The sequence below is a fragment of the Marmota marmota genome, unplaced genomic scaffold (assembly GCF_001458135.2).
Source record: "Marmota marmota marmota unplaced genomic scaffold, marMar, whole genome shotgun sequence".
Taxonomy (NCBI): Eukaryota; Metazoa; Chordata; class Mammalia; order Rodentia; family Sciuridae; genus Marmota; species Marmota marmota.
In genome coordinates this window covers 49,128,073-49,154,384 of record NW_026000037.1, presented here as the reverse complement: position 1 = coordinate 49,154,384, position 26,312 = coordinate 49,128,073, and the positions used below count along the sequence as shown (strand labels likewise).

Here is a 26,312-nt window from a genome sequence, read left to right as displayed (position 1 = left end):
CTAAACTCCCCAATCAAAAGACATAGATTGGCAGATTGCATTAAAACACAAGACACAACTGGGTTATATGTTGTTTGAAAGAGAATCATTTAACAGGCAAAGATAAACAAAGAAGTAAAGGGATGAAAAAAAATAATACCCCACGCAAATGGAAACTGAAAGGAAGCAGGGGTAACTATTCTCATATCTGACAAAGTAAACTTCAAGCCAAAATTAATCAGAAAAAACAAAGAAGGTCACTTTAAACTTGTTTAAGGGAAACATCCAACAACAAGATATGATGATTATAAATATTACATATTTATAAGTATTATATTTATATTTACACTTAAACCCAAATAATGATGCATCTATGTATGAAGAACAAAACATTTTCAATATAAAAATCAAACAGACAACAATAAAATACTACTTTTAACATATCTTTCTCACCATTAGATAGGTCATCCAGATATAAACTAAGTAAAGACTCTTCAGAACTAAAAATTATTAATAAAATGAACCTAACAGATACCTATAGAATACTCTGTCTAGCAACAATATAATTCATTTTATTCTCAGCAACACATGAAACTTTTTCTAAAATAGATCATATTTTAGTGCACAAAGCAAACTTAGAAAATATAAAAATATAGAGATAATTCCTTGAAATCTATCAGATCATAATGTAATGAAATTATAAATCAACATAAAGATAAAAAAACAGAAACAATATTCTAACACCTGTATATTAAATAATACACTTTTGAATGAGGAATGGATCACAGAAGAAATAAGAAAATCAATAAATAAATAAACAAATAAATAGATTATAGAAACAAATGAGAATAGTTATACAAGATATTAAATATCTGTGACAGTTCTAAGAGGCTGTTGTAAGAGGAAAATGTATTGCACTGAATTCCTACATTAAAAAATATATATACCAAATGAATGATCTGATGTTATACGTCAAGGCCCTTGAAAAAGAAGAATAAACTAATATCCAAAACAGTAGAAGACATGAAATAATTAAGATCAAAGCTAAAATTAATAAGATTGAGAATAAAAAATATACAAAGGACAAATGAAAAAAAGAGTTGGGTCTTTGAAATGATAAAATTGATAAACAGCCAAACTAACAAAAAAAGAGAAGACCAAAATGAACAAAATTAGTGATGAGAAGGGAGATATCTCCACAGATACTTCTGACATCCAGAGGATCATTAAAAACTATTCTGAAAGTTTACACTCTAATAAACTAGAAAAATCTTGAAGATATGACAAATTCCTGAAGATATATTATCTACCTGAGTTGAACCATGACGATATAGAAAGCTTCAATATACCCATATCAAGCGATGAAGTTGAAGCAGCTGCTAAAATCCTTGCAACAAAGAAAAGCTAAGAAACACATAGATGCTCAGCCAAATTCTACCAGACCTTTGAACTAATGTCTAGCCTCTTCAAATTATACTATGAAAAAGAAAAGAAAGGAACACTACAAAATTCATTGTATGAAGCCAGTATAACCCTGATAACAAAAGCAAAGACTCACTAAGGAAAGAAAACTTCAGACCAGTACCCATGATGATCATAGATGTAAAAATTCTTAAAGAAATATTTCCTTGGCCCATTTGTTGATTGGGTTATTTGTTATCTTATTGTCTAATTTTTTGAGTTCTTTGTATACTCTAGATATTAGGGCTCTATCTGAAGTGTGAGGAGTAAAGATTTGTTCCCAGGATGTAGGCTCCCTATTTACCTCTCTTATTGTTTCTTTTGCTGAGAAAAAAACTTTTTAGTTTGAGTAAGTCCGATTTGTTGATTCTACTTATTAACTTTTGTGCTATGGGTGTCCTATTGAAGAATTTGGAGCCCGACCCCACAGTATGTAGATCGTAGCCAACTTTTTCTTCTATCAGACGCCGTGTCTCTGATTTGATATCAAGCTCCTTGATCCATTTTGAATTAACTTTTGTGCATGGCGAGAGAAAGGGATTCAGTTTCATTTTGTTGCATATGGATTTCCAGTTTTCCCAGCACCATTTGTTGAAGACGCTATCCTTCCTCCATTGCATGCTTTTAGCCCCTTTATCAAATATAAGATAGTTGTAGTTTTGTGGATTGGTTTCTGTGTCCTCTATTCTGTACCATTGGTCCACCCGCCTGTTTTGGTACCAGTACCATGCTGTTTTTGTTACTATTGCTCTGTAGTATAGTACAATCATCAACAAGTACATGAAAAAATTGCTCACCATCTCTCTTAGCATTGTNCATACAAGAGGAAGTGAGGGGAAAGGGGAAAATAATACAAGGGGGAGAAATGAATGACAGTAGAGGGGGTAGAGAGAAAAGAGGGGAGGGGAGGGGAGGGGAGGGGGGATAGTAGAGGATAGGAAAGGCAGCAGAATACAACAGACACTAGTATGGCAATATGTAAATCAATGGATGTGTAACTGATGTGATTCTGCAATTTGTATACGGGGTAAAAATGGGAGTTCATAACCCACTTGAATCAAAGTGTGAAATATGATATATCAAGAACTATGTAATGTTTTGAACAACCAACAATAAAAAAATTAAAAAAAATAAAAATTAAAAAAATAAAAAAATTTTTTTAAAAAAAGAAATATTTCCAAACCACATCAAAAAACTCATTTAAAAGATCATGAACCATGATTACATGTGTTTCATAACAGGGATGCAAGTTTGATTCAATAAATGTAATTCACCACATAAATAGGTGTAACAGCAAGAATCACATGATTTTCCCAACAGATGGAGAAAAAGCAGTTGACAGAATCCAGCACCCATTCATGTTTAAAACACCAGAGAAACAGGAATAGAAGAAACTTACCTCAACATTATTAAGGCTATATACGATGAACTGAAGGTCAACATCATACTAAATGGAGAAAAAACTGAAACCATTTCCTCTAAAAACAGAAACAAGATAAGGATATCTACTCATACCACTCCTATTCAACACAGTCCTTGGAACCCTACTCAGAACAATCAGGCAAGAAAAGGAAATTGAAGGGATACAAATAGGAAAAGAAGAATTCAAGTTATTTCTGTTTGCTGATGACAAGATCCTACATTTAGAAGATTTGTAAAACTCCACCAGAAGACTTCAGGAGGAAATAAACCTATTTCAGAAAGTAGTAGGATATAGGATCAATATACATAAATCAATTTCTTTCTTATACTACAATAGAAATCTGTGGGAAAAGAACTAGGATGCTATCACATTCGTAATAACCCAAAAAGAAATTAAAAATAAAATGAAAATAAAACTCTTAGGAATAAATCTAACCAAGGAGGTGAAAGACCTCTACAATTAAATTGTATAACATAGAACACTGAAGATATAAGCTGAAGAAGAGTGAAAAACCTCCCATGTTCTTGGACAGGCAGCATTAATATTATCAAAATGGCCATACTACCAAAAGCAATACACAGATTCAATGCAATTCTATTAAAATACTAATCACATTCTTCTAAAATTCATTTGGAAGAATAAGAGACCCAGAAAAGCCAAAGCAATCCCAAGCAAAAACAGCAATATTGGAGATATCACAATACCAGACCTCAAATTATATTACAGAGTTATAGTAACAAAAATGGCATGGTATTTGTAGCAAAACAGACAAGAAGACTAGTGGAACAGAATGGAAGGCAGAGAGAAAAATCCACATAGATAAAGTCATCTGATATTTAGCAAAGGTGCCAAAAACAAACATTGGAAAAAAGACATTTTACCAACTGGTGCTAGGAAAACTGCATATCCATATGTAGAAGAATGAAACTTGATCCCACTGGGTGTGGTGGTGCACACCCAGCATCTTGGGAGACTGAAGCAGGAGGATCACAAGTTCAAAGCCAGCCTCAATACAGTTAAGAGAGGCCCTAAGCAACTTAGTGAGACCTTGTCTCAAAACTTAAAATATAAAATAAAAAAGAGGTCTAAGGATGGGACTCAGTGTTTAGGTGCCCCTGAGTTTAATCCCTGGTACCAAAAAAAAAAAAAAAAAAAAAACTTGATTCCTATCTCTTACCCTGCACAAAAGCCAACTCAAAGTGGATCGAAGATCTAGGAATTAGACCAAAAACTCTGCAACTGCTAGAATAAAATGTAGGCCCAACACTCCAATACACTGGCACAGGCACTGGATTCCTTAATAAAACTTATAAGCACAAGAAAAAAAATCAGTAAATGGGATGGCATAAAATTAAAAAACTTCTGCACAGCAAAGGAAACAATTAGGACATGAAGAGAGAGACTATAGAATGGGAGATCTTTGCCATCTGCTTCACTGGCAAGAGATTAATATTCAGATACATAAAGAACCCAAAACAAAAATAACCACCAAAAACAACCCCACAAATAATCTAATTAATAAGCAGGCAAAAGTACTAAACTATACAGATACTTCTCAAAAGAAGAAATACAAATGACCAACAAATATATGAAAACATGTTCAACATCTTCAGCAATCAGGAAAATACAAATCAAAACTACATTAAAATTTCATCTCACTTTAGTCAGAATGGCAATTATCAAGAATATAAATAAATATTGGTGATGATGTAGGGGAAAAGACACACTTATACATTGTTTGTAGGACTGCAAATTAGTACGATCACTCTGGAAAACAGTATGGACATTTCTCAAAAAAACTAGGAATGAAGCCACCATGTGACCCAGCTATCCCTCTCCTTGATTTATATCCAAAAAAATTAAAATCAACATACTATAGGGACACAGTCACATCACTGTTTACAGAACTGCATTCACAATAGCCAAGGGGTGGAACCAGCCCAGAAGCTCATCAACAAATGAATGGTTAAAGAAAATGTAGTATATATACGTATTGGAGTTTTACTCAGCCATAAAGAAAAATAAAATTATGGCATTTGCTGGTAAATAGATTGGAGAATATCAAGCTAAGTTTAAAAAGTCAGACCCAGAAGTCAAGAGTCATATATATGTGTTTTTCTCTCATGTGAAGAATCTAGACCAAAATAAGTGTGTGTGTGTGTGTGTGTGTGTGTGTGTGTGTGTGTGTGTGTGAGAGAGAGAGAGAGAGAGAGAGAGAGAGAGAGAGAGGTGGGATTGCATGAATACAGAAGAGAGATCAGTGAAGTAAATAAAGGGGTTTGAGGGGGAAGGAGGAGAGACAGGGAAAGGGAGGAACTGTAGAATGAAACCAACCAAACTATCCTATATACATACACAAATAAACCACAGTGAATTTCACCTTTATGTATATCTGTAATGCAGAAATTTTAAAAATACTAATTACTAAGCAGGTAAAAGAAAGATCTGTAGAACAGCCAGTAGTACATGCCTACAATCCCAGTAGTACATGCCTACAATTCTCAGGAAGCTAAGCCAGGAGGATCACAAGTTGGAAACTAGCCTTAGCAACTTAGTGAGACCCTGTCTCAAAATAAAAAACAAAAAAGGCTGGGGATGTAACTCAGGGGTAAAGAACTCCTCCATTCCATCCCCAGTACAAAGAGAGAGAGAGAGAGAGAGAGAGAGAGAGAGAGAGAGAGAGAGTTCTGTAGAATAGAAGAAAGGGAAAAGAAAGAGGGAGGTACACAGGACTGAACTGGAGCAAATTATATTTCATGATTGTATAATATGTCAAAATGAACCCTAATATTATGAATAACTACAATGTATAAATTAAAATACTTTAAATATTACTATTTTCTTGGGGGGTTACACTTTTAAATTTTATATTTTTACATTGTACATTTTTAAATGTAAAAATCATTCTTCGTTCATAGGCCATACGAACAGAGATGGCAGCCATATTTGGTCCCTGGGCTATACTTTTTGCTGATCTTTGGCATAAAGTTTTAGAGGTAGAAGTTTTAAGGTAAAAGTCCATCCCTAATCTTTAGGTTTTTCTTTTCTTTATTTTTAAACTAGTTTAGTCATAAAATACCATCTCATGATTATATAATCAATACTTATTGTTTTAGATTTTTGATGAAAAACACTTTTAAAATCATATTAATTGGGGTCAAAGGACAATCTTGATTCTCTTTCAGAGCTTGAGAATGTATTGGGTGAAATAAGGAAAGCAGAAGTACCATCTCTGACAGAGCTAAGTTGTGCAGAAGCTTTATGCTGGGTGTTTTATTTATATTATCTTTGGACTTTGGGTCTCTAATATATTAGGTAGCCAGCAAAGGAAATACTCAAATAGAATTTTGTTTTTCCCAAATGGAATACAAAACTAATGTCAAGATAGGAATATAATTTTATCTGTAAAATCTTTGACATATGTATTTTGATATTTACTAAACAGCAATAAGGTTAAAGTTATTTATTTAATTAACAAAGCCAGAATTAATAATTCATTTAACTTTTCAATTAAAATTATAAATTTATGAATTCCTGAATATCAGATTAAAATGCAATTAGATTAGACAGGCATGAGAGTGCATGCCTAGAGTCACAGCGGCTTGAGAGGCTAAGGCAGAAGGATTGCTTTAGCCTACAGGTTCAAAACCAACCTCAACAACATAATAAGATCCCATATAAAAATAATAATGATAAGTGAATTAAATAAAATGTAACTAGATTTATGTTAATATAGTGCAATATAATTACTTCTGTGTTTAAATATTAAATATTTGAAAGATAATTAAATATTTGATAACCACTAATTATACTCCTAAATTATATTGCATAAATTTGTTATATTATTAGTGATGTATCATTGAATTATATATAAATAAAATTCAACACAACATATTGTTTTTAGTGCCTATCTAGTTTAGATGCTAGGGGAAAATACAAAGATGTTTAAAATGAAAATTTTTCCCTCAAAGAGCTTCTAATCAAATAAGAAAGATAAGATTTAAAGATACACAGATGTGTACAAAACAATAATATAAGAAAACGTACAAAATCAGAAACAGAAGTTTATAGTAGGAAGGCAACTTCTCTCCTGGGAGGGATCAGGTAACACTCCTGAATGGCCAGATTGAGCATTCTATATCTATAGAGGGAAACATTAGCAAAAGGAGGAAATGAGAAAGTATCATTTTGGTATAAAGCAGCATCAAATGTTTTTGAATAGGAAGTTAGCAATAATGTTCCTAAGGTTTTACTAATTTACTATGTTCTTATATTGTAAAAAAAAAATAGCAGGAATTATGTTGGAAATGCTTATTAAATTCATGAGAAATGGCATTTTCTTTTTCTGAATGAGTCCTTTGTAAATCAATGATTTGGGGGAAATTGAACCCATAGGTAGGACTGTGGGTTGTAAGAGGTGTAATGTTAGGAAATAAAGGAATATGTTAGTAAGAATACAGTCATCTTTACTATATACAAACATTAACTTAAAATGGATCAAAAACCTAAACATAAAATTCAAAACTTTAAATCCCTTAGAAGAGTCAGGTTTAGTGATACACTCCTATAATTCAGGAGGCCGAGGCAGAAGGATCACAAGTTCAAAGACAGCCTGGACAACTTCGTGAGATCTTGTCTCAAAATAAAATTAAAACAAAAGACTGAGATGTAGCTTAGTGGTAGAGCACTTGCTTAGCATGTATAAGGTTGTAAGTTTAATCCCCATTAGCCTCCCCGTTATAATTTAGATATTAGGTGTCCCCCAAAAGTTCATGTGTGACAATAGAAAAAAGTTTAGAAATTAAATGATTGGATTATAAAAGTTTGGCCTAATATCAGTGCATTAATCTTCTGATAGGGATTAATTTAGTGGTAATTATAGGCAGGTAATGAATGGCTGAAGGAGGTGGGTCCCTGGTGGCATGCCTTTGACGTTAATATTTTATCTTCATTGAGATCTCTCTCTCTCTCTACCTGCCTCCTCCCCTCCTTTCTCTCTCCCTTCCCTCCCTCTCTCAATGTCCTGAGCTCTTTTCCTTCACCACACTCTTCTGCCACGATGTTCTGCCCCATCTTGAGCCCAGATCAATGGAGTCAGCCATCTATGGATCGAGACCTCTAAAACGGTGAGCCCCAAAATAAACTTTTCCTCCTCTAAAATTGTTCTTGTCAGGTCTTTTAGTCACCACAGAAAACTGACTAAACTATTTTCCCCAAAACCAAAACTTCCTAAAAGAAAACATAAAAGTTTTACAATATTTATTTTCAAAAAATTCCTACATTTGACACCAAAAGCACAAGAAATAGAATTAAAATGTATAAACTGGACTGCATCAAAATTAAAGATTTCTGTGTAATGAAAAATACAACCAAGAGTGAAAAGGCAATCTACAGAATAGAAGAAAAGATTTGTAAATCATATATCTAAAAATGGGTTATAAACTAGAATATATAAATAACTTCTACAACTTAATAATAAAAAAACTACTTATTTTTATATTTTAAAATTTTCAATAGGGTTAAATGTCTATCCAAGTCAAGTCCTCTGCCTATTAAAAATATACAAAAAATGTGAATAAACATTTCTCCAAGTTGATTTACAAATGGGCACCAAGTGCATGAAAAGATGTATAATATCACTAATTTCAGGGAAATGCAAATCAAAACCACAATGAAGTGGTACTCCACATCCAATGGGACAACTACTATTAAAACACACAGGGCTGGGGTTGTAGCTCAGTGGTAGATCACTTGCCTTGCATGTGTGAGGCACTGGATTCAAATCTTAGTACCACATTAAAAAAAAATAAAGATATTGTATCTATCTACAACTCAAAAAAAATTAAACACACACACACACACACACACACACACATCAGAAAATAACAAATGTTAACCAGCATGTGAAGAAAATGGAATTCTTGTGCACTGTTAGTGGGAATATAAAACGGTGTAGCTACTGTTGAAAACAGTATAAAATTTTCTCCAAAAAATTTAAAAATTAGAATTAGCACATGATCCAGAGATTCTACATTTAGGTATATATTCAAAAGAATCAAGAGAATGACTTCAAAGAGATATTTTCATATCCATGTTCATAGCAACGCTATTCACAATAACCAAAAGGTAGAAGCAACTTAAAAGTCTATCAACAATTGAACAGATAAGCAAAATATGGCAAATACAATAAAATATTACTTAGTCTTCTAAAGAAAGGAGATTCTAAGATATGCTACCGTATAAAGAAAACTTGGGGACATTATGTTAAGTGAAAAAAAGCCAGTCACAAAATAACAAATATTATGTTATTCCAATTGTATAAATAGTCAAATTCACAGAAATAGAAAGTGGAACAGCGAGTTATTTGTGTATAGTTTCAGTTTTGCAAGATGAAAAAGTTCTACAGACCAATTGCACAACAATATGAATACACTCGTGGTGGTAAATTGTACATTATACATGCATTTTTGCCACCAAAACATTTTTAAATGATCCAGTTGATGGCAATATTGCCTTGATTGGAAATTGATTAGTTCAGTCAAAATGGCTATGATGATATACTATCACATTCAGCTATTGAATTTTCTTTATGATCATCTAATTAGTTAATAGGACTTACTACTTTTAATGACTTCATTAGCATTCTCTTATGCCTGAGGAAGATACAATAGCCAAATCTGAAAAAATAAAATACTAGTAAATATTTTCAAAGTACAGGCATCTCTTCTGAGAAAAATCAGGCCAAGAAAGAGCAATGAAGGGAGAACTGAGGTAAAGAAGATTAACTGAGGGGGAATTTGGTTATTTCTATTGGGCCCATGTGTAAACTGCCTCCACATAGCCACCCATCCACGCTGGAGTTTCAGGCTCAGTATAGTTTTACACTCCCTTTCATGTTCTTTTAAATTATTTACTGGGAAACAGATTCTAGATTTGTCTTACCAAGACAAATCAATAGATTGAGCTACTGTGATGTTCTGCAGAACATCAGAATCCTTTTAGACTCTTAGGGAAAAAGATAGGAAAGTAAATATAGTCTGAACAAGAACTTAATGTATACTGTAGTACTTCCCTGGGGCTTTTGTTTCCCACTTCTGGTACTCCTATTGATAGTAATAGGGGGGATGTATGTTCCAGATCAACAGCTAAGGCCATGTTAATCTACTCTAGCAAATATTCCACATCTTATACAGCAGCTACAATTGTGCTAAATTTGATTGAATCCAAAGTAGTCCACTATCATCCTTCAGCATTTAACAAGTTTCTGTTGTAGCCAGACTGATGCATACCTCATGTCTTTAAAGGTGGCACTAATCTCTGAAATTCTCTTTCTGATACAATACTGATTTTAATTTACTGTCATAGCCAAATCAAATAGTTTTAGAGTCCTCTAACACACCATAATGTTTCTTAACCCCAGGGCTAAAGAATCAATGCCAAAATACCAACTGTGTCTGTTGGTACCACTTGGGTACCAGGGAAATGATCAATGGGAGGATCAGATCCCCCAGAAAATGTACTCTGAGGCACAGATTTCTGTTCAGGGAGTTTTTGTGAAGAGAACTGTGAGCAATAATCCCTGTGAGAGATAGAGGATATGGATTTGGTATGGGGAGAAGCTGAATTATACTGCAATTACAATAAGCCTTCAATTGGTTCCACAGGGAACCTTAAAGTTGGGAAAGCCCTTCAGAGTTGTCCCAAACTGAGGCAAAGGGGCCAGGATTTTGTGCCATTGCATTGAACATTCATTGAATTCAGTATGTCACAGGGGAGGCTTCTTTCATACACAAGAGTCAGTATAATTTCAGCTGAAGGTAATGCCTGGAAAGGAACTTGAGTTTGAGGCACAAGCAAGCAACATCACTGACAATGGAAATAATAAAAGCCCAGAATCTTGAAAGGGAATATTAATGATGCATTCTAAAGTCCATTACTCTGGTCTCCATATTTTGCAGTAAAATAATAGTAAATAAAAATATTGCAGAGAATATACCTATTTCTATTATTCATTATAAAAAGTTGTCTATTGTTTATATAAACTCAAGTTTAACTAGGAAACCTGCATTCTATATCTGGCCACACTATCCCTAGAGAGAACATAAAAGAAAAGCTAAAAGAGTATTAATGTATTTCTCTTTTATAGTATTATACTGTGGATAATGTGAAAACCTGACATGGGAGCCCAATGATAAAAAATTGGTTAACCTCAACAACTTTCTCTTTGTTCAGAATCCTCAGGTTGTCTAATTATAGGAATTCTATGTCCTTCACTACATTTTACCACAGGAAACAGAAATAGGCTTACATAGAACATTTCGGAAATATTAAGGAAACTGTATTGGGGGAAAGACACAGGACATAGCATACATAAGAGAAAAAAACTGGAGCAATAGGAATGGAAGGAAGGGAAGGGGAAGAGATATCACTGAGAAAGATTCAGAGAATTTACTGACTGCATGATGTACAAAAATAGAAAGTGGACAAAATCTAATCAAATTGTAAGCTCTTGATTTTAGGTTATAGACGAAATAAAGATGGTATAAGATATATGTTAAGCTGGGCGTGGTGCTGCATGTCTGTAATCCCAGGAGCTCTGGCAGCAGGGGCAGGAGGATCCCAAGTTTAAAGCCAGCCTCAGCAACTTAGTGAGATCCTAAGCAACTTAGTGAGACCCTGTCTCCAATAAATAAAAATGACTAGGAATATGGCTCAGTGGTAAAGTACCCCTGAGTTCAACCCCCAGAACCCACCCCCAAAAAATAACATATAAAACAAAAAAAAAGAAATAGATTCAAAGGGAGAGAAATTATACATGTCATGTCAATGTCATATCATTCATCAGAATATAATATATGTGAATAAATTAACTAATATATAACACCAAGCTGTTGTTATTGAGCAGGTGATCATTTTCCACTAAATATATTACACCTTAGACTTTATAGATATTTTTAACCACCTGGCATTTCTACAAGCTGTACTCAGGATGTTAACTTACACCAGGAAGAATTATTAGCTAAAAATATAGACACACTCTGAGAAATAAAATTTTTCAAATTTAGAATCTTAATTGAAAGATTTTATATTTATTGGAAATATTTGTCTACAAAAGGCAATTCCTAACTCAATTTCATTTTTAAAAATTATTTTATATTGTCTATATTACTAAAGATCTTTTTGAAATATACTTTTTAGTTGTCAATGGACTTTTATTTTACTTATTTATATGCAGTGCTGAGAATCAAACTCAATGCCTCACAAATGCTAGGCAAGCGCTCTGAGCCACAACCTCACTGAGCCACAACCTCAGCCCCCTAAAGATTTTCTTTTTAAGTAGAATTTCTCTGCACAAAAGGAAAGCTTTCCTTACTGGCATTCTCTTACTTGCTGGTCTTGGATTAAGTTACCAGTAGATCTCCTAAACCATAATGCCCTTCACATCACCCCTACATCATTTTCTATTTTTATTAATCAATCCAGAGCCACCAACAGATCCATTAAATCTTTGTACATTCCAGAAGATCCCTTCATAGCATCCTCAACAGCTAGATGTTTATATAGTACAGTCTATGGACAGAAAAATATAAGTAAGGAAATATAAATAAGGCTTTTCCTATGTTCATTCAAGATTCTAAAATGTAATGCTACATTTGCATTTGGTAGATAGTTCAACTATCAGTAACTTAGCCACAGTTATTAGCTGTAGAGGTTAAAATATCCACTACAGACATCAGTGAACAAAACAAAATGCAGCTCATCCAAATGTCTTCCAATCAGAAATCCCTCTTAATAAGTATTTCACACCATCTCCTGTATTCCCTAACCATGCCCAGCAAAGAGAAATGTATGTAATACATGTAGCTATGCCATTTTAAGAAATCTTTTCTTTTAACTATGTATTTTCCATCCAAAAAGACCATTCAATTTTCCACTATAAGCATTTACAAATTATTAAGTGTTGACTTTTATTTATCTGTGTGTGCATTATCCATCAACCTTTTAACCCAAGATAGCTTATAGCTGCAATTGAGTGTATTTCCAGACTAACTTCTTGCTTTATTAGGTTTTTTGGTGTGTGTATAGGGACTATAAGAATAACTTGTCATGGCATGACACAGTAGAAAGGTAGATAAATATGTTACTGGGGAAAAAAACGTAATATAATGGCATTTCAACCTCAGAGAGAAAGTATTTTTACATTATATATTACCAGATTAAATTTTTCAAGTTTTTGCTGACTTCTGTTTATATAATAAATATGCATGGCATAGCAAATCACTACACTTATCTAATAAGTACAACTTTCTTGAAACTAGGTGTTTTCTATGTGCCAAACAAAATGTCAGGCACAGAATATGTATAGTTGTTGAAAGTTTTACTAAATATTATATTAACTCTCCTGTTATGTAATTATTATAGCTGAAGGAAAATGACTCTAATTATAATTTAATGGTTATATTACAATGCTTAAAGTGAAAAATCATTTGCTTCTCAACACAGTGAATTATTAGGAGCTCTCCCTGATAACTTGTACTTAAGATTAAGTGGGTTTCACCATTTGACCCTGCTTATCCCACTCCCTTGTCTATACTCAAAGGACTTTAAAAAAACATACTACAGTGACAGAGTCACATCAATGTTTATAGCAGCACAATTCACAATAACTAAACTGTGGAACCGAACTACATGCCAATCAATAGATGAATGGATAAAAAAAATGTGGCATATGTACACAATGGAATATTACTCAGCAATAAAAAAGAATAAAATCATGGCATTTTCAGGTAAATGGATGGAGTTAGAGAATAATATAATGCTAAGTGAAGTTAGCCAACCCCAAAAAACCAAATGTCAAATGTTTTCTCTGATATAAGGATGCTGATTCACAATGGGGCTAGGGGAGAACATGGGAGATTTAGACAAAGTCTACGTAGAGCAAAGGGAAAGGAGGGTAGGGAGGCCTCAAGAGGGTAGAAAAAACACGGTGGAATGAGATGGACATCATTACCCTAAGTACATGTATAAAGGCACAATGGTGTGACTATACTTTGTGTACAAGCAGAAATGTGAAAAATTGTGCTCTATATGTGTGATATGAATTATAATGCATTCTGCTCTCATATACAACAAATTAGAATTAAACAAAGAATAATAAAAAATGATTAAGTGGGTTTCACTTTTCAATTAAATATGGCAAATACTATATACCTTTATCTCATTAGTAAAAATTACAAGTTAAAAATAAAAATAAGCTAATGCTATATATACCTTTAACTGGGCTATAACAATAATTGTCAATATTTTTGTAACTTTTATTCCAGGTACTATTATAAGCATTTCCCCTTAATTCTCATTAAGACTTTAAAAAATACCTATTATTATCAATATTTTCACAGTTGAGAAAAATGAGATACAGAGGAGGTAACTTAGTGGCTGGAAGTTTCACAGCAACTAGGGACAGAACTGATAACTGAACGCAGTACATTCTGGTGTCAGAGTCTATACAGTTAACCACTAGACCACACTATCTCCCAGTTGAATTATCTGCCCTCTTCCTATTAAAGAGAACACACATAAATGGTGCTCCATGTTTCTCTCATTCATATCTGACTAAAACCAGTATATCAATTGTCTTTAACTCTCTGTCAGTGACAGTCTACTCTGTAGGTAGGTACCCCGCCTGTCCTATATTCACCTCCCACGTTACACTTGATATGCTGATCTATCATTGTTTTTTTTTTCTTTTTGTTCCCGATTGATTACAATTCCTTCAAGCAAGGATTATTGAAAGATGGGCACACAACACAGGCCTAGAATACAGTATGGGTCTAGTAAGTGTCTGTTACATGAACAAATGCTTCTCATTGTTGCAGATCTGCCTATTGGCTCTCCAGAACTGTCATATCTACCCCTCTACCTACACACTAACATCACTTTGACGTCAACTTTTGCAATTCTCCACAATGCAACAAACTTCACATTTGTCTTTGAAATACTTTGGAAGGTACAACAATAACTGTTCCAAGAGAAACAATATCTTACCTTCTAAATCTTCTTTCTCAAAGTGTGTTTTGAGAATAGAACGAGTACCGCCTCTATCCACAACTGCTTCTTCATCATTTCTCTGTAGATTGGGGAAAAGGAAGATTAAGTAAATATAATTTATCTTATAATTTATCTTCAAAAAATAAGACTTAATATGATCTAATATTTAGAGGCTTAATTCAGTCACTTAAATCCATTTGTACATTAGTAGCCCATTAGATTATCAAGTGTGGATTTTAGAAAAGAGACTAAAATATATTTGACCATATATTCACTAAGGAATATCATCTGATTTTTCATAATATTGGTGGTATACAAACATTCCCATTGGCATCATTCGCTAGTGAAATGAAAAACAGGAAACAAACAGCTATCCCATCAATTTAGTAACATACATCTTTATCTCTGATAAAGAATTCTTATTAACAAGATCACATTTTGAACCACACAAGGAAAGTATGAAAATCATTAGTATTAACACCATTAATGCTATGGCAGGGTGAAATGATTCCACTGCCATTAAAAATTGATCTAATCCCTTGAAAGCAATTAGTAGACAATTAATAGGTAAACAACAACTCTAATTACTTTGCTTCAGTATAATGCTTTTTATTCAAACTAGATGGTGAATTATGATGAAGTACATTAAGCCTTCATTTAGTTTCCATATATACTTTTACCAAATTAGAATGGCTTGGCAAATGCTATGTCTTCTGAACATTCGTGATCAAAAATAATAAACTCACTAACTTGATACTCAGTAAAGTAATGGAGAAAGCATTATGTTAGTACAATCAATCAGTACAATCAATTTGACCATAGAGGATGTTATGGTTTGAATCTAAAATGTTCTCCTAAAGTTTATATGTTAAAGACTGTGTACCCAATGCAGCAGTGTTCAGAGTTGGGGCTTTTGGAAGGTGATTGAATCATAAGGGCTTTAAAACTTCATGGATTAATCCATTGATGGGTTTATGATTTAATGTGCTATGAGGTGGTGGAAACTTAGGAGGTGAGGTTTAATTGGAGGAAGTAGGTCCTTGGGGGTGTGTCCTCAAAGGCTAAATCTTGCCCCTGGGTCCCTCTTCTCTTTCTGATTCCTCCTACCATGAAGTTTACCCTACCATATGTTCCCTGCATTGATATTCTGCCTCACCACAGGCTGAGAAACAATGGATCCATGCACATAACCATGGCTGAAATCTCCAAAACCACGAGGCAAAATTAACCTTTGCTGTTTTTAAAATTATTTCTTTCAGGTATGCTGTCACAGCAATGGAAAGCTGACTAACACACAGGAATAAATGGAACTAAAAAATACTAAAGGAAGTGAAATATAAATTATTTTTTACTTTTATCTGGTTGTGAACATCCATGTAGCAAATGGTTTAAAAATGAACAGTGAGCACAACAGGAGAAATTAAAAGATAAACTAAAGATGAACAAAGCTTCCAGCATCTAGTTCTATTTCCAATTCTATTCTAGTATATGATTATTTTAAAAAAGTATTTTTTTTTCTTCTTTGAAATCCAGAGTATGCCAAAGAAGAAGGAGAATAAACAATCTTTTCTTCTTCTCATCAGTTAACTTGACACATCAGATCCTATGGACATGCTTTCACTGCATTAAGAAAATGACTTTTGACTGAGTACCACAATGCATACTACTGAAAATAGGAATTATGGGAATCCAGAGATAAAAAAGAATAATTGCTCATTTAAGATCATGAACAAAACAGACAGGGAGTGAAAACAAATGAAAAGCCAATGTTTCAAGCTTTGGGAAATTTGTGCCAATAAGATACATAAAGAATAAGAGTAAGGGGACTGGGGATGTGGCTCAAGCGGTAGCACGCTCGCCTGGCATCCTGGCATGCGCAGGGTGCTGGGTTCGATCCTCAGCACCACATAAAAATAAAATAAAGATGTTGTGTCCACCGAAAACTAAAAAATAAATATTAAAAAATTCTCTCTCTCTTTAAAAAAAAGAATTAGAGTAAGGGGAAGAGAAATAAAAGAAGAACCAAATTGACAAGCTATATATATTTTGAAAAATGAAACAAAATTATTTTGCAATGTTTTTGTACTTGAACTATATGATCAGTGATAACCTCAAGAAGGAATACATATAAGGAAAATTTCAAAATCAAAACCTAACCAAGTGAAGTAAATGAGGTAAACTATTGAGAATAAGTGGAAGAAGAAGAGCATATCATGCAAGACACTACAGATTCTTCTTAGGACCCTCCCTTATCAACTCTCTTTGCTTTTTTGGCTTATAATGAGATTTAAGGCCCAACAGGTCCAAAAAATTTAGATATAAAACATGACCCATGGCTGGGGTTGTGGCTCAGTGGTAAAGCACTTGCCTAGCACACGTGAGGCACTGGGTTTGATCCCTAGCATATAAAAACTAAATAAACAAAATAAAGGTTCTGTGTCCATCTAAAAACTAAAAATATTTTTTTAAAAAATGACCCATGAACATTTGAGCTATACTCAAAAATAATTGCAATATTCTTCCAATTTGCACCAACAGAAATCTAGAGAATGTGTGTGGGAATGGAAATTTAGGATTGGGATAATGATAGAAGGAATATGGAGGTAGCTTGGATTCAATTAATTCATTCAGATGCACTAAGAAAATTCTATATTCAGTGTTAAAGTTCCCAGGGTTAGAAAGGGCTCTAACAGTTTGGTTGATTGACTAAAACACACTAAATGAAGTTAAATGACAGAACAGCTTCAGCATACTATTGAGGAAAAAGTGCCTGATGGCTTAGGGGGAATAGAATGTTGGACTGAATTTATCACAAAGGCCTGCTCACATTTCCAGGAGGTTCCAGAGGATACAGTTTTTACCATGACTATGAAAAATAAATTTGTGAGGTGAATGAAGCATCCTTGAGCATAACTGTGGTCTCTCACCATAGGTCAGAAATTATAACAGGAACTGCATTGAACTGTCATTTATACCTAATTATGATGGAATAACTAGATCCCAGGGCAAGAGGATGGCAAAGGCCAAGTAATAGCAATTAATCACTAAGATAAGATGGGTGTGGTTACCATATGGACAATAGAATCAAAACAATAACAGTATGACTCAAAAAGAACAATGTTACTGGCTACTTGATTGAGGTATCCCTACAAGTGAAAGAGATGGACTGTCTACTAAATTTTTATCTGTATAAGCCAAAAGTTTCTAAGCCAAGTGAACAGAAGTCTAATTTGAATCATCAAAACAAAGAGTCAGCCTTTCAATAAATTACCATATGGGAGCCAACTTACAAGCATAGAATCCCATATAAGGGAGAGAGGAGAGATCCACTTGAGGAAGAACCCTGCTACACTGCCAAAAACTTACAGTATTTTTTATAGCTCTCTCCAAAGGGACTTCTCACCTTTTACCAAGGTGGCCATACATTGGGGACAAGGAAATAATCCAACTTTGGGGGGATTTCTGGATACTCGCCTTGAACTAATATTTACCCCAATAGACTCAAATTGTAACTGCGGTCTACCAGCCAGAGAGGGCTAATCAATGGAGTTTTAGCTTAAGTCAGTCTCATCATGGATCCAATGGGTTGCTAGACATATCTTGTGATTATTTTCCCTCTTCCAAAATGAATAATTGAAACAAACATGGGTTACAACTACAGGAGTTTTCAAAATTAAATTGGTGGTTTTTTTTCTTTTCAAGTATTTAGATCTTTGGCATATGTGATGGATGAAAGGAAGGTACCCGTTCAGAAAAGAATGAAGATGCTAGGAAAGAAAGAAATTTTTTAAAATTGCCCTGTGCTAAGTATCAGAAAAGATGACAATGATCCAAGGACTTAGCCACCAGCATTATAGATAAGAACTCTATTTTTCTGAGATTTAAAGGGAAAATCATAAGAGTTGTTGTTTTCAGAGATATTCTGAAGAAACAAAGAGAATGGCAGATGAGAAAACCTCTATTAGATGGCCTTGTTTTGGGGTAGTGAGGATACTGAGAAATGACATCATTTTCCAACACTGACAGAGTGAGTAAATAAAGGAACTGAGTCATTGAGAAGAGTAAAGTACTTGAACTCTCATGCATACAAGTTTAGAACATTATATGTTGCCCCATTAATATGTAAAATTTTTATGTTTTATGTACCAGGTAAATTTTCAGAAATTAGAAAATAAAAATATTTTTTAAATCTACTTTGAGACTGGCATTATAATCAACACTATGAAGGTATCTATTATGGATAATCCAAACCGAAAACTATTCCCATAAGCTCTAATTTGAAGTGGCCAGGACAAAGGATTCTAAGAGAAAAAAAAATCACAATATTTTCTAATTCCTTTTCATAAAATACTAAAGACAGTTAAAATCCTGTAAGAACAGATCATAACAAGTTACACCATTCACACCTTAGTATCATGTTTCCAATTAGCTGTTCTGATTAGTTTAATAATCTCTTAGAAATATCTTCAGAGGATTAGGTACTGCACTAGGAAAAGAAGTGAGAGGAATATAGTTAAATATTTTCCTAACTATCAGGATAAAATGAATAGCATTGTTGAAAGTCTAAAGAGATATTATAGTCAGGTGTCTGAAGTGAGGGACAATGTATCTAACACATATTGTTTTATACCAAATAAAGTTTAAAAATTCTATGTTGGTGAAAATCATAAATTATTTACATATAAAAATGTTTTTAAATTCTGGAACATAATCTTGATAAAAATTAAGACTCCATGTTTTACAAATGTACTTATTTTCAGGAAAAAGATAATAGACATATTTCAACATAGGAAAATCAGGTCTCATGTGCTTCACACACAGACAAATACACAGTGGAACAGCATATTTTTTAGCTTGAGGCCTTGTGTCTTTCTGACAAAATTTTCATTGACATGTCAGGGAAAAATGTTTGAAATCACAGAAAGAATTGTATACTTGAATGAGAGAATATTAGAGAAAAAGTATGAAAAGATAGGATTCTGAAGAGCAGAGGCCATTGTCTGCTCTTTGGCAAAGTTTTAAAAACTGTTGTTTTGAGCAATAAAAGTAACAGATAAAACTAAAGATGGGATTTATATAATTTTCCTGAACCAGACAAATGCAAGTTTTAGTCTACTTAGCATCTGATATTGACACATTTACAAATTAATTCATCATCTGTGCATGATATATTCATATATGTCATGCTAGAATACATCCCTGCCCTCTGGGATGTTTTTAGGCAGAATGCCAAAAACTGAGTCAGGCATCTATTCAAAGGTCAAAAGGAACTCTTTTCTACGGTATCTGATGATGGCAGTCTCTTAGAAACAATTGCAAAGGGGGAAGCTTTTTTTGTAAGATAAAATGATTTCCCCTGTATAGTAAAACATCCCATTTTTATTTTAAGGACCTTAAATAAATAAAATACAACTTATACAAAAAGGGTTTCCCCTTATTTGTATGAGGCATACATGCTCTCAAATCAAAGATAATTTAACTGAATTACCAATGGAGAGATATTGAGGTAAAGTAAAACTTTTCAGAAGTAGAAATAAAATCCAAATAAATAATTATTCAATTGCTATACAGGTTACAATTAGAAACACAATTAGAAATATTTGTTTTCTTGTGTTCCCACCCCACCCACCCCCGTGGTTCTGGGAGTTTGAACTTGTCCTCATGCAGGCCAGGCACTGAGCTATAAACCTAGCCTCTGAAATGACTTAATTTTATGTTTCTTTGAAATAAATATTAACTAGAAGTGAAATATGAATGTAATTCAGTGGAGTAGAAATGTCTCATTTTAAAGCTTTATATTCATTATTCCCTTTAAGTATTTCCTCGATGTTCCATAGATACCTAAAATATATGATTGTTTAGGTTGAAAATTCCCCAAACACAAATTAATACTAAGACATACTTAAAGTCTTCTATTTTGGATATAGCACAATATAGTCAATATTATTCAAGACTTTTAATACAGCACTTTTCCCCTCATTACCAAGGGCAACTGAACATGGGGCACGAAGCAGGGAAGATAGATTATGTCACCGGATACCACACTTCATGGTTACCCCAAAATGCCAGTAAGATAAATTTTTATTTCATTTTATAGTGAGTTACTCTCTTTATATTTTTTGAACATAAAACACATTAATATGCCCTAATTTCAAGTATTTACCATTTACAAACAAATTTTAGCACTGTATGAGAATAGAACACAAATGCATGACCCTGTCCCTCAATACATTTTTTAAAAATATTTTTTTAGTTGTAGATGAACACAATACCTTTATTTTATTTATTTGTTTTTATGTGGTGCTGAAGATAAAACCCAAAACCTCACACGGGCTAGGCAAGCACTTCACCACTGAGCCACAACTCATCCTCACAGAAATCATTCCTTAACTCCATCTATATAGAATTCTAACCAATTTAACAAACTATAATCCATTACTTTCCAGGAGAGCAATGCTTTGCTCTTGCTACATATCACCCATGCCTTCAAGGGGAAGAACAAAGAGTATTATCCACATCCCTGCTCCAGTTAAACCTTGTTTATAGCTAAATAGAATTTGTATTCAGCTATTTTAAAGTCAAACTCCATAAAATTGGCATGAGCTAAAAGCATTGTATTGCTTTCTGCATTTGATGACTTCTAAATAGTAAAACATTTCTGTTTTGAATCCAAATACATATAAATGTAAATTGGGAACATCTGTACCTTCCCCCCAAAAAAATTAATGAGAAGAATTTTTGTTGTTATTGTTTTTGTTTTACAACAATAAAAATATCTAAACAAATGTTAGAGAACTATAGCAGAAAAAAGAGCATTCAACCCAGCTCTCACATTTGAAGTATAAGGTGCACTCTCTTACAGAAGAGTAACTGTAGGCAGCACATTCAATTCCTAATTTCAGATAAAAATATCAACAATCTCTTAGAATTCTTCGTGAATATCATTAAGCATTCTATAAATATGTTTAAAATGCATTATTATGATTTACCATAACTCTTTATCAATACACTTCAATGAAATATAATTTTACTTTTTCACAAAAGAAAAATCTAACAGTAATGCCATAGGCAGGAAAATTCAAATTTTTAATATTCATCCTTTCAGTAGTTCTCTTTATATTCTAGAATGGATTAGTAAAAACCAAAGCAGTTCATCTTCAATTCAGAATTCTTTTTTCCCTGGAATTATTTCCATCCCTGTCCCTTTACCTTGTTCCTTTCCAGTCTTAATTTTTATTGGGTTACTATTACTATTACTTGGTAACATAAACAAGTGTTCATATTTTATATAAACCCCTTTCTTAAACAAAGGAAGTATACTAGGAACACTCTTCAGTACTTTGATTTCTATGCTGTCAATTATTTTACCTAAATATATAGAGATAATTTTTATTCATTTTTATAGTTAGATAATACTCCATTTTATGGATACATCATAATTCATTCAACTAGTTTGGATTGCCTCCATTCTGTTGCTATTAAAATTAATGAAAATGTATATCCTTGTACATATACCATTTTGTATTTCTGGCAGTTTATTTTTTGAGATGGATTCCTACAGATGGAATTGATATGTCAAAATTAGATGAATTTTCCATTCTTCCAGATGGTCCACATTTCTTTCTATGAGGTTCATATACTCCTACATTATTTATCTTACCAATTTTTAAAAACTGTTAACCTTTTCTGCCCTTTTATTAGATATTAGGATAGGATGAGGTGCTATATGTTCTCTTCTGATTCTCAAAGTTCCACTTTCCAGTATTCTCCACTATGTTCTGTCCTTATAGACTTTATTATCAGATTCTTTGCCTTCGAGTTTCTGGTTGAATTTAACCAAAGAGAGATTCAGGCAGAGAACTGGAGTAAGAAGAGAAAGACATGGACCCTCTTGGGTCATGGGGGTTGCAATGGGACAGTTAGTGTAGGTGGAAGATGGGGGCTGGTTCAAAGGAAAAGAAATAAACTGCTAATACCTTCAGGACACTTCCCCCTCTCCCTCAATTTGTTGCCAAGGTTACCTGCTTTCAGAGAATTGTTCCTTCCTGCAAGCAGTTGTTAATGAATGCTTCCCAGGCTGCTCCCTTCCTGTCTATACCCCTGGATGGCTTTATTCTTGGCCTTGAATCACTCCACCTTTTGACTCACCTTTTGGTCACTAGTCACATAGGTTAGATAAGAGGGCATGGCAGATAGGTAGGCATGAGAACAAAGGAAATCTAAAACCTACAAAAAGGGCAGGACACCTCCATTTCCTCAGAAGCTAGGCTCTGGGACCACTTCTCTTCGAAGAAGTTTATCTCTGTTCTATCCTTTAAATAAAACTTGCTTTCTACACTTGCCTTGGCATTTCTTGGGTGTTCAATCTTCAACATTTCAGGAGAATGGGCCCCAGATCCTGATTGATTCTGAACATCAATATCAATAGTTTGGCAATGAATACATTCCTTCAACAATGACCAAAGGTCTTGTCAATGACTCTTCTACAGCTATAGATCTTGCAAGTCTTCAATAACTGCTCCCACAACTTATTCCTTTAGGACAATACTGCTGTTGCAGGTCCCTGGGATTTTACTTCCCACTGCTCACATTTACAAACAGCCCCTTCATTAAAATCTTTTATCATCCCTTTGAGTGACCATCTGTTTCCTACTATAACTATGACCTACACATGCATCATATTCATTTTAATACCTAGAAATCCATGACTTTAAATTTTGTAGATATGGACATGTACTCAAAATGGAACTGACATACGTGACTTTGATAAATTTTTAAAAAATACTGTCAAATGAAGGGTAGAATAAAAATTGGTGGAAGAGAATTTGGGTCATCAAACTCTCAAAAGCATGATTAACTTTAAAAAAAAAAGCTTAATGAATGGCAAAAATGAAAAAGAGAATATCTTATAAACCTCTGGATATGTAAAAAGGAAATGAACAAAAGCAACAAAGTCCAAGTATGGAAGCTTTCAAACTAGAGTCCCTGCAACTAAAAAAAATGTATCATCTTTCTCAATCTACAGATTAATATCTTGGTTAATATTTTCTAATGAATTCTAATGTTAATTTAAGGAGTAATAGAAATATATGGACATATATGTTTTCTAAACACAACCTAAGAAGTAGTTTTAAGTGTGTATTCTTTCCACAGTCTCCAAACTGGTCAACTTTCATTAAGCTACTTCATAGAAAACTAATATTGATCTTAGTCACTTCAGTATGCTAAAACATGTATTTTCCAGGTTTGTAACATCTACTACTTGACTTTCATACTCATTTTTAACAATATTTTGCTACTGTTTTGTTTAGAAAAATTCAGATATTAACTTTACAGTTTTCTTAATCATCTTATTACTTTTAAGTTGTTATGAAAATAAGAAAATTGAATATTAATATTGACAATTTTTAATACTCAACATATACATTCATTATTTAATCAAGTCATTTTATCTTTCTCATTAACATGTGAGTAAAAATACAATGCAAATATATATAAAATCAATTGCTTTGCCTCCAATTGTAGTAAGGTATTTTAAATAGGACAATATATATGAAAACATTAGCTCAGGAATTGACATGTCATATAATTTAAATTGATACCAGCTAAACTGAAATCAAAAGCACAAGTTGAGCCAAACTCTTAATTTTATTGAACATATCATGGTTCTATAAAACATGAAAATCTAACTCCTTATTAGCATATTACTTTGAAATTAGGCTTTTAACATTTAATATGCTATTCTAATCTTGAAATAGACTATTACCACCTCATGATAATAATATAAATTAAATCTATGTCATAGACCATATTAATTAATCCATATGAAACAATTTCTTCTAAAGAACATCAATATTTTCTCTACAGATTTTTTATTAAGGAAGTATTTCAGTTTCCTTCTAAAGTATCTAATTGAGGAACTGTGTACCAACAAATTAAGTTTAGTTTATTTATGTAAAGTAAATGTGTTGTTTCATCTTCTCATATATAAGAAAAAAAATAAAACTGAGAATGGGAATTGGAGAGTAAACTCCTCTGTTAAAGGAATTATGTTACGAAGTCACAAACTAAGTCATCAGGTACAAAATCTCAAGGTCTTTCTCATCTCATTTACTTGGAAAACTCTACCCATGAAAACTTGAAAGATCAGTTAGGGGACCAGTTTGGTCAAATAGGCTCTGGTATTGAAATGATAGTCCAGAGTCAGGTTGAGGATTGAAAGGTTCAGGGGTAGAAGTTTTCCAATTCTAGAGCTACTTCTGGATCAGTTTAATTTCATCACAACATACTATATTATACTTGTGACTGCTACTTTGATCAAAAGAATAATCTCTTCTTGTGGCCCTAGTTTCTGATATATAAAAGGTGTTTGAGAAATTAAAAACAGTTTTAATTAGTCAGAAGTATTTTAAAGATTAATGATATTTTCATTCTTTGCCTACAAGGCTTGTTTATTTCAATTCTGGACTTGATTCCTGACTTGTTCTTAAGAGTCCTTCTGGAGTCTCAGTTCTGCCTGTGAACCCAATTTTGTACTCAGAACATGATATTAACTGCAGCTAAGCTTCCTTATTGCTGACTCACACTGTCTCTACTCTTTTCGTATTGCTTGCTCATAAATGCCCTTCCACAAGCCTCCATCTGTCTTGCAGCCTTCCTTCATTTGTCCTACAGTGTCTGTTGCTAAGCTTCTGCCATATCCCTCATGAGTTTATTTGATACCCAAGTTCAAGTCTTGACTGATATGAATTATACTTCTGCTGCTGTTTTTCACATTCTAGGGACTATCAAAAAGGCAATGTTGGACAGGCACTAAGAGTTTATATGTATGGCCATATAACCTCTGGATTCAAGTCTTGTTTCAAAGAATTCCCCACTGTGTGGCTTTGGGCATCTTATGTAATCTCTCCGTGTCTCAACTGATTATTAATAATATACATAAAGTTCATGAATTTTCCTAGCATATAGTTAAGGTTTTGATAAATATTATTTATTATTGTTGTTATTTATATTATATTTTGTATTTGGGGCCCCAATACAAAATCCAGGGACTCCAATTAGACATGGCTCTTTCTCTGACAGACCTTACAGACTTCATATAAGTATAAAGGTACAATGGTATCATGAAAGAAGTATGTACAGTTAACCCCCAACCATAAAAGTTTTTTTTTTCTTTCTCTAAAAAATTGTTGGCGGAACTACAGACTAGTACAACCACTGTGGAAAGCAGTATAGAGATTCCTCAAAAAACGAGGGGTGGATAAATGCCACATTTTTTTATCCATTCATCTATTGAAGGGCATCTGGGTTGGTTCCACAGTCTAGCAATTGTGAATTGTGCTGCTATGAACATCGATGTAGCAGTATCCCTGTAGTACGCTCTTTTAAGGTCTTCAGGGAA

At 33.3% G+C, this 26,312-nt stretch overlaps 1 protein-coding gene across 13 annotated transcripts in view; it reads right to left on the bottom strand.

The window, feature by feature from the left end:
* The window catches only part of Slc4a10 (solute carrier family 4 member 10), a 295,237-nt gene that overhangs the window by 169,499 nt on the left and 99,426 nt on the right, over positions 1-26,312 (bottom strand). For all 13 annotated transcript variants that reach the window (XM_048812376.1, XM_048812375.1, XM_048812380.1 and 10 more), the window contains one exon: positions 14,909-14,990. In XM_048812376.1, coding sequence (XP_048668333.1) covers positions 14,909-14,990 — 82 coding nt within the window. The remainder of the gene's footprint in view (positions 1-14,908; positions 14,991-26,312) is intronic.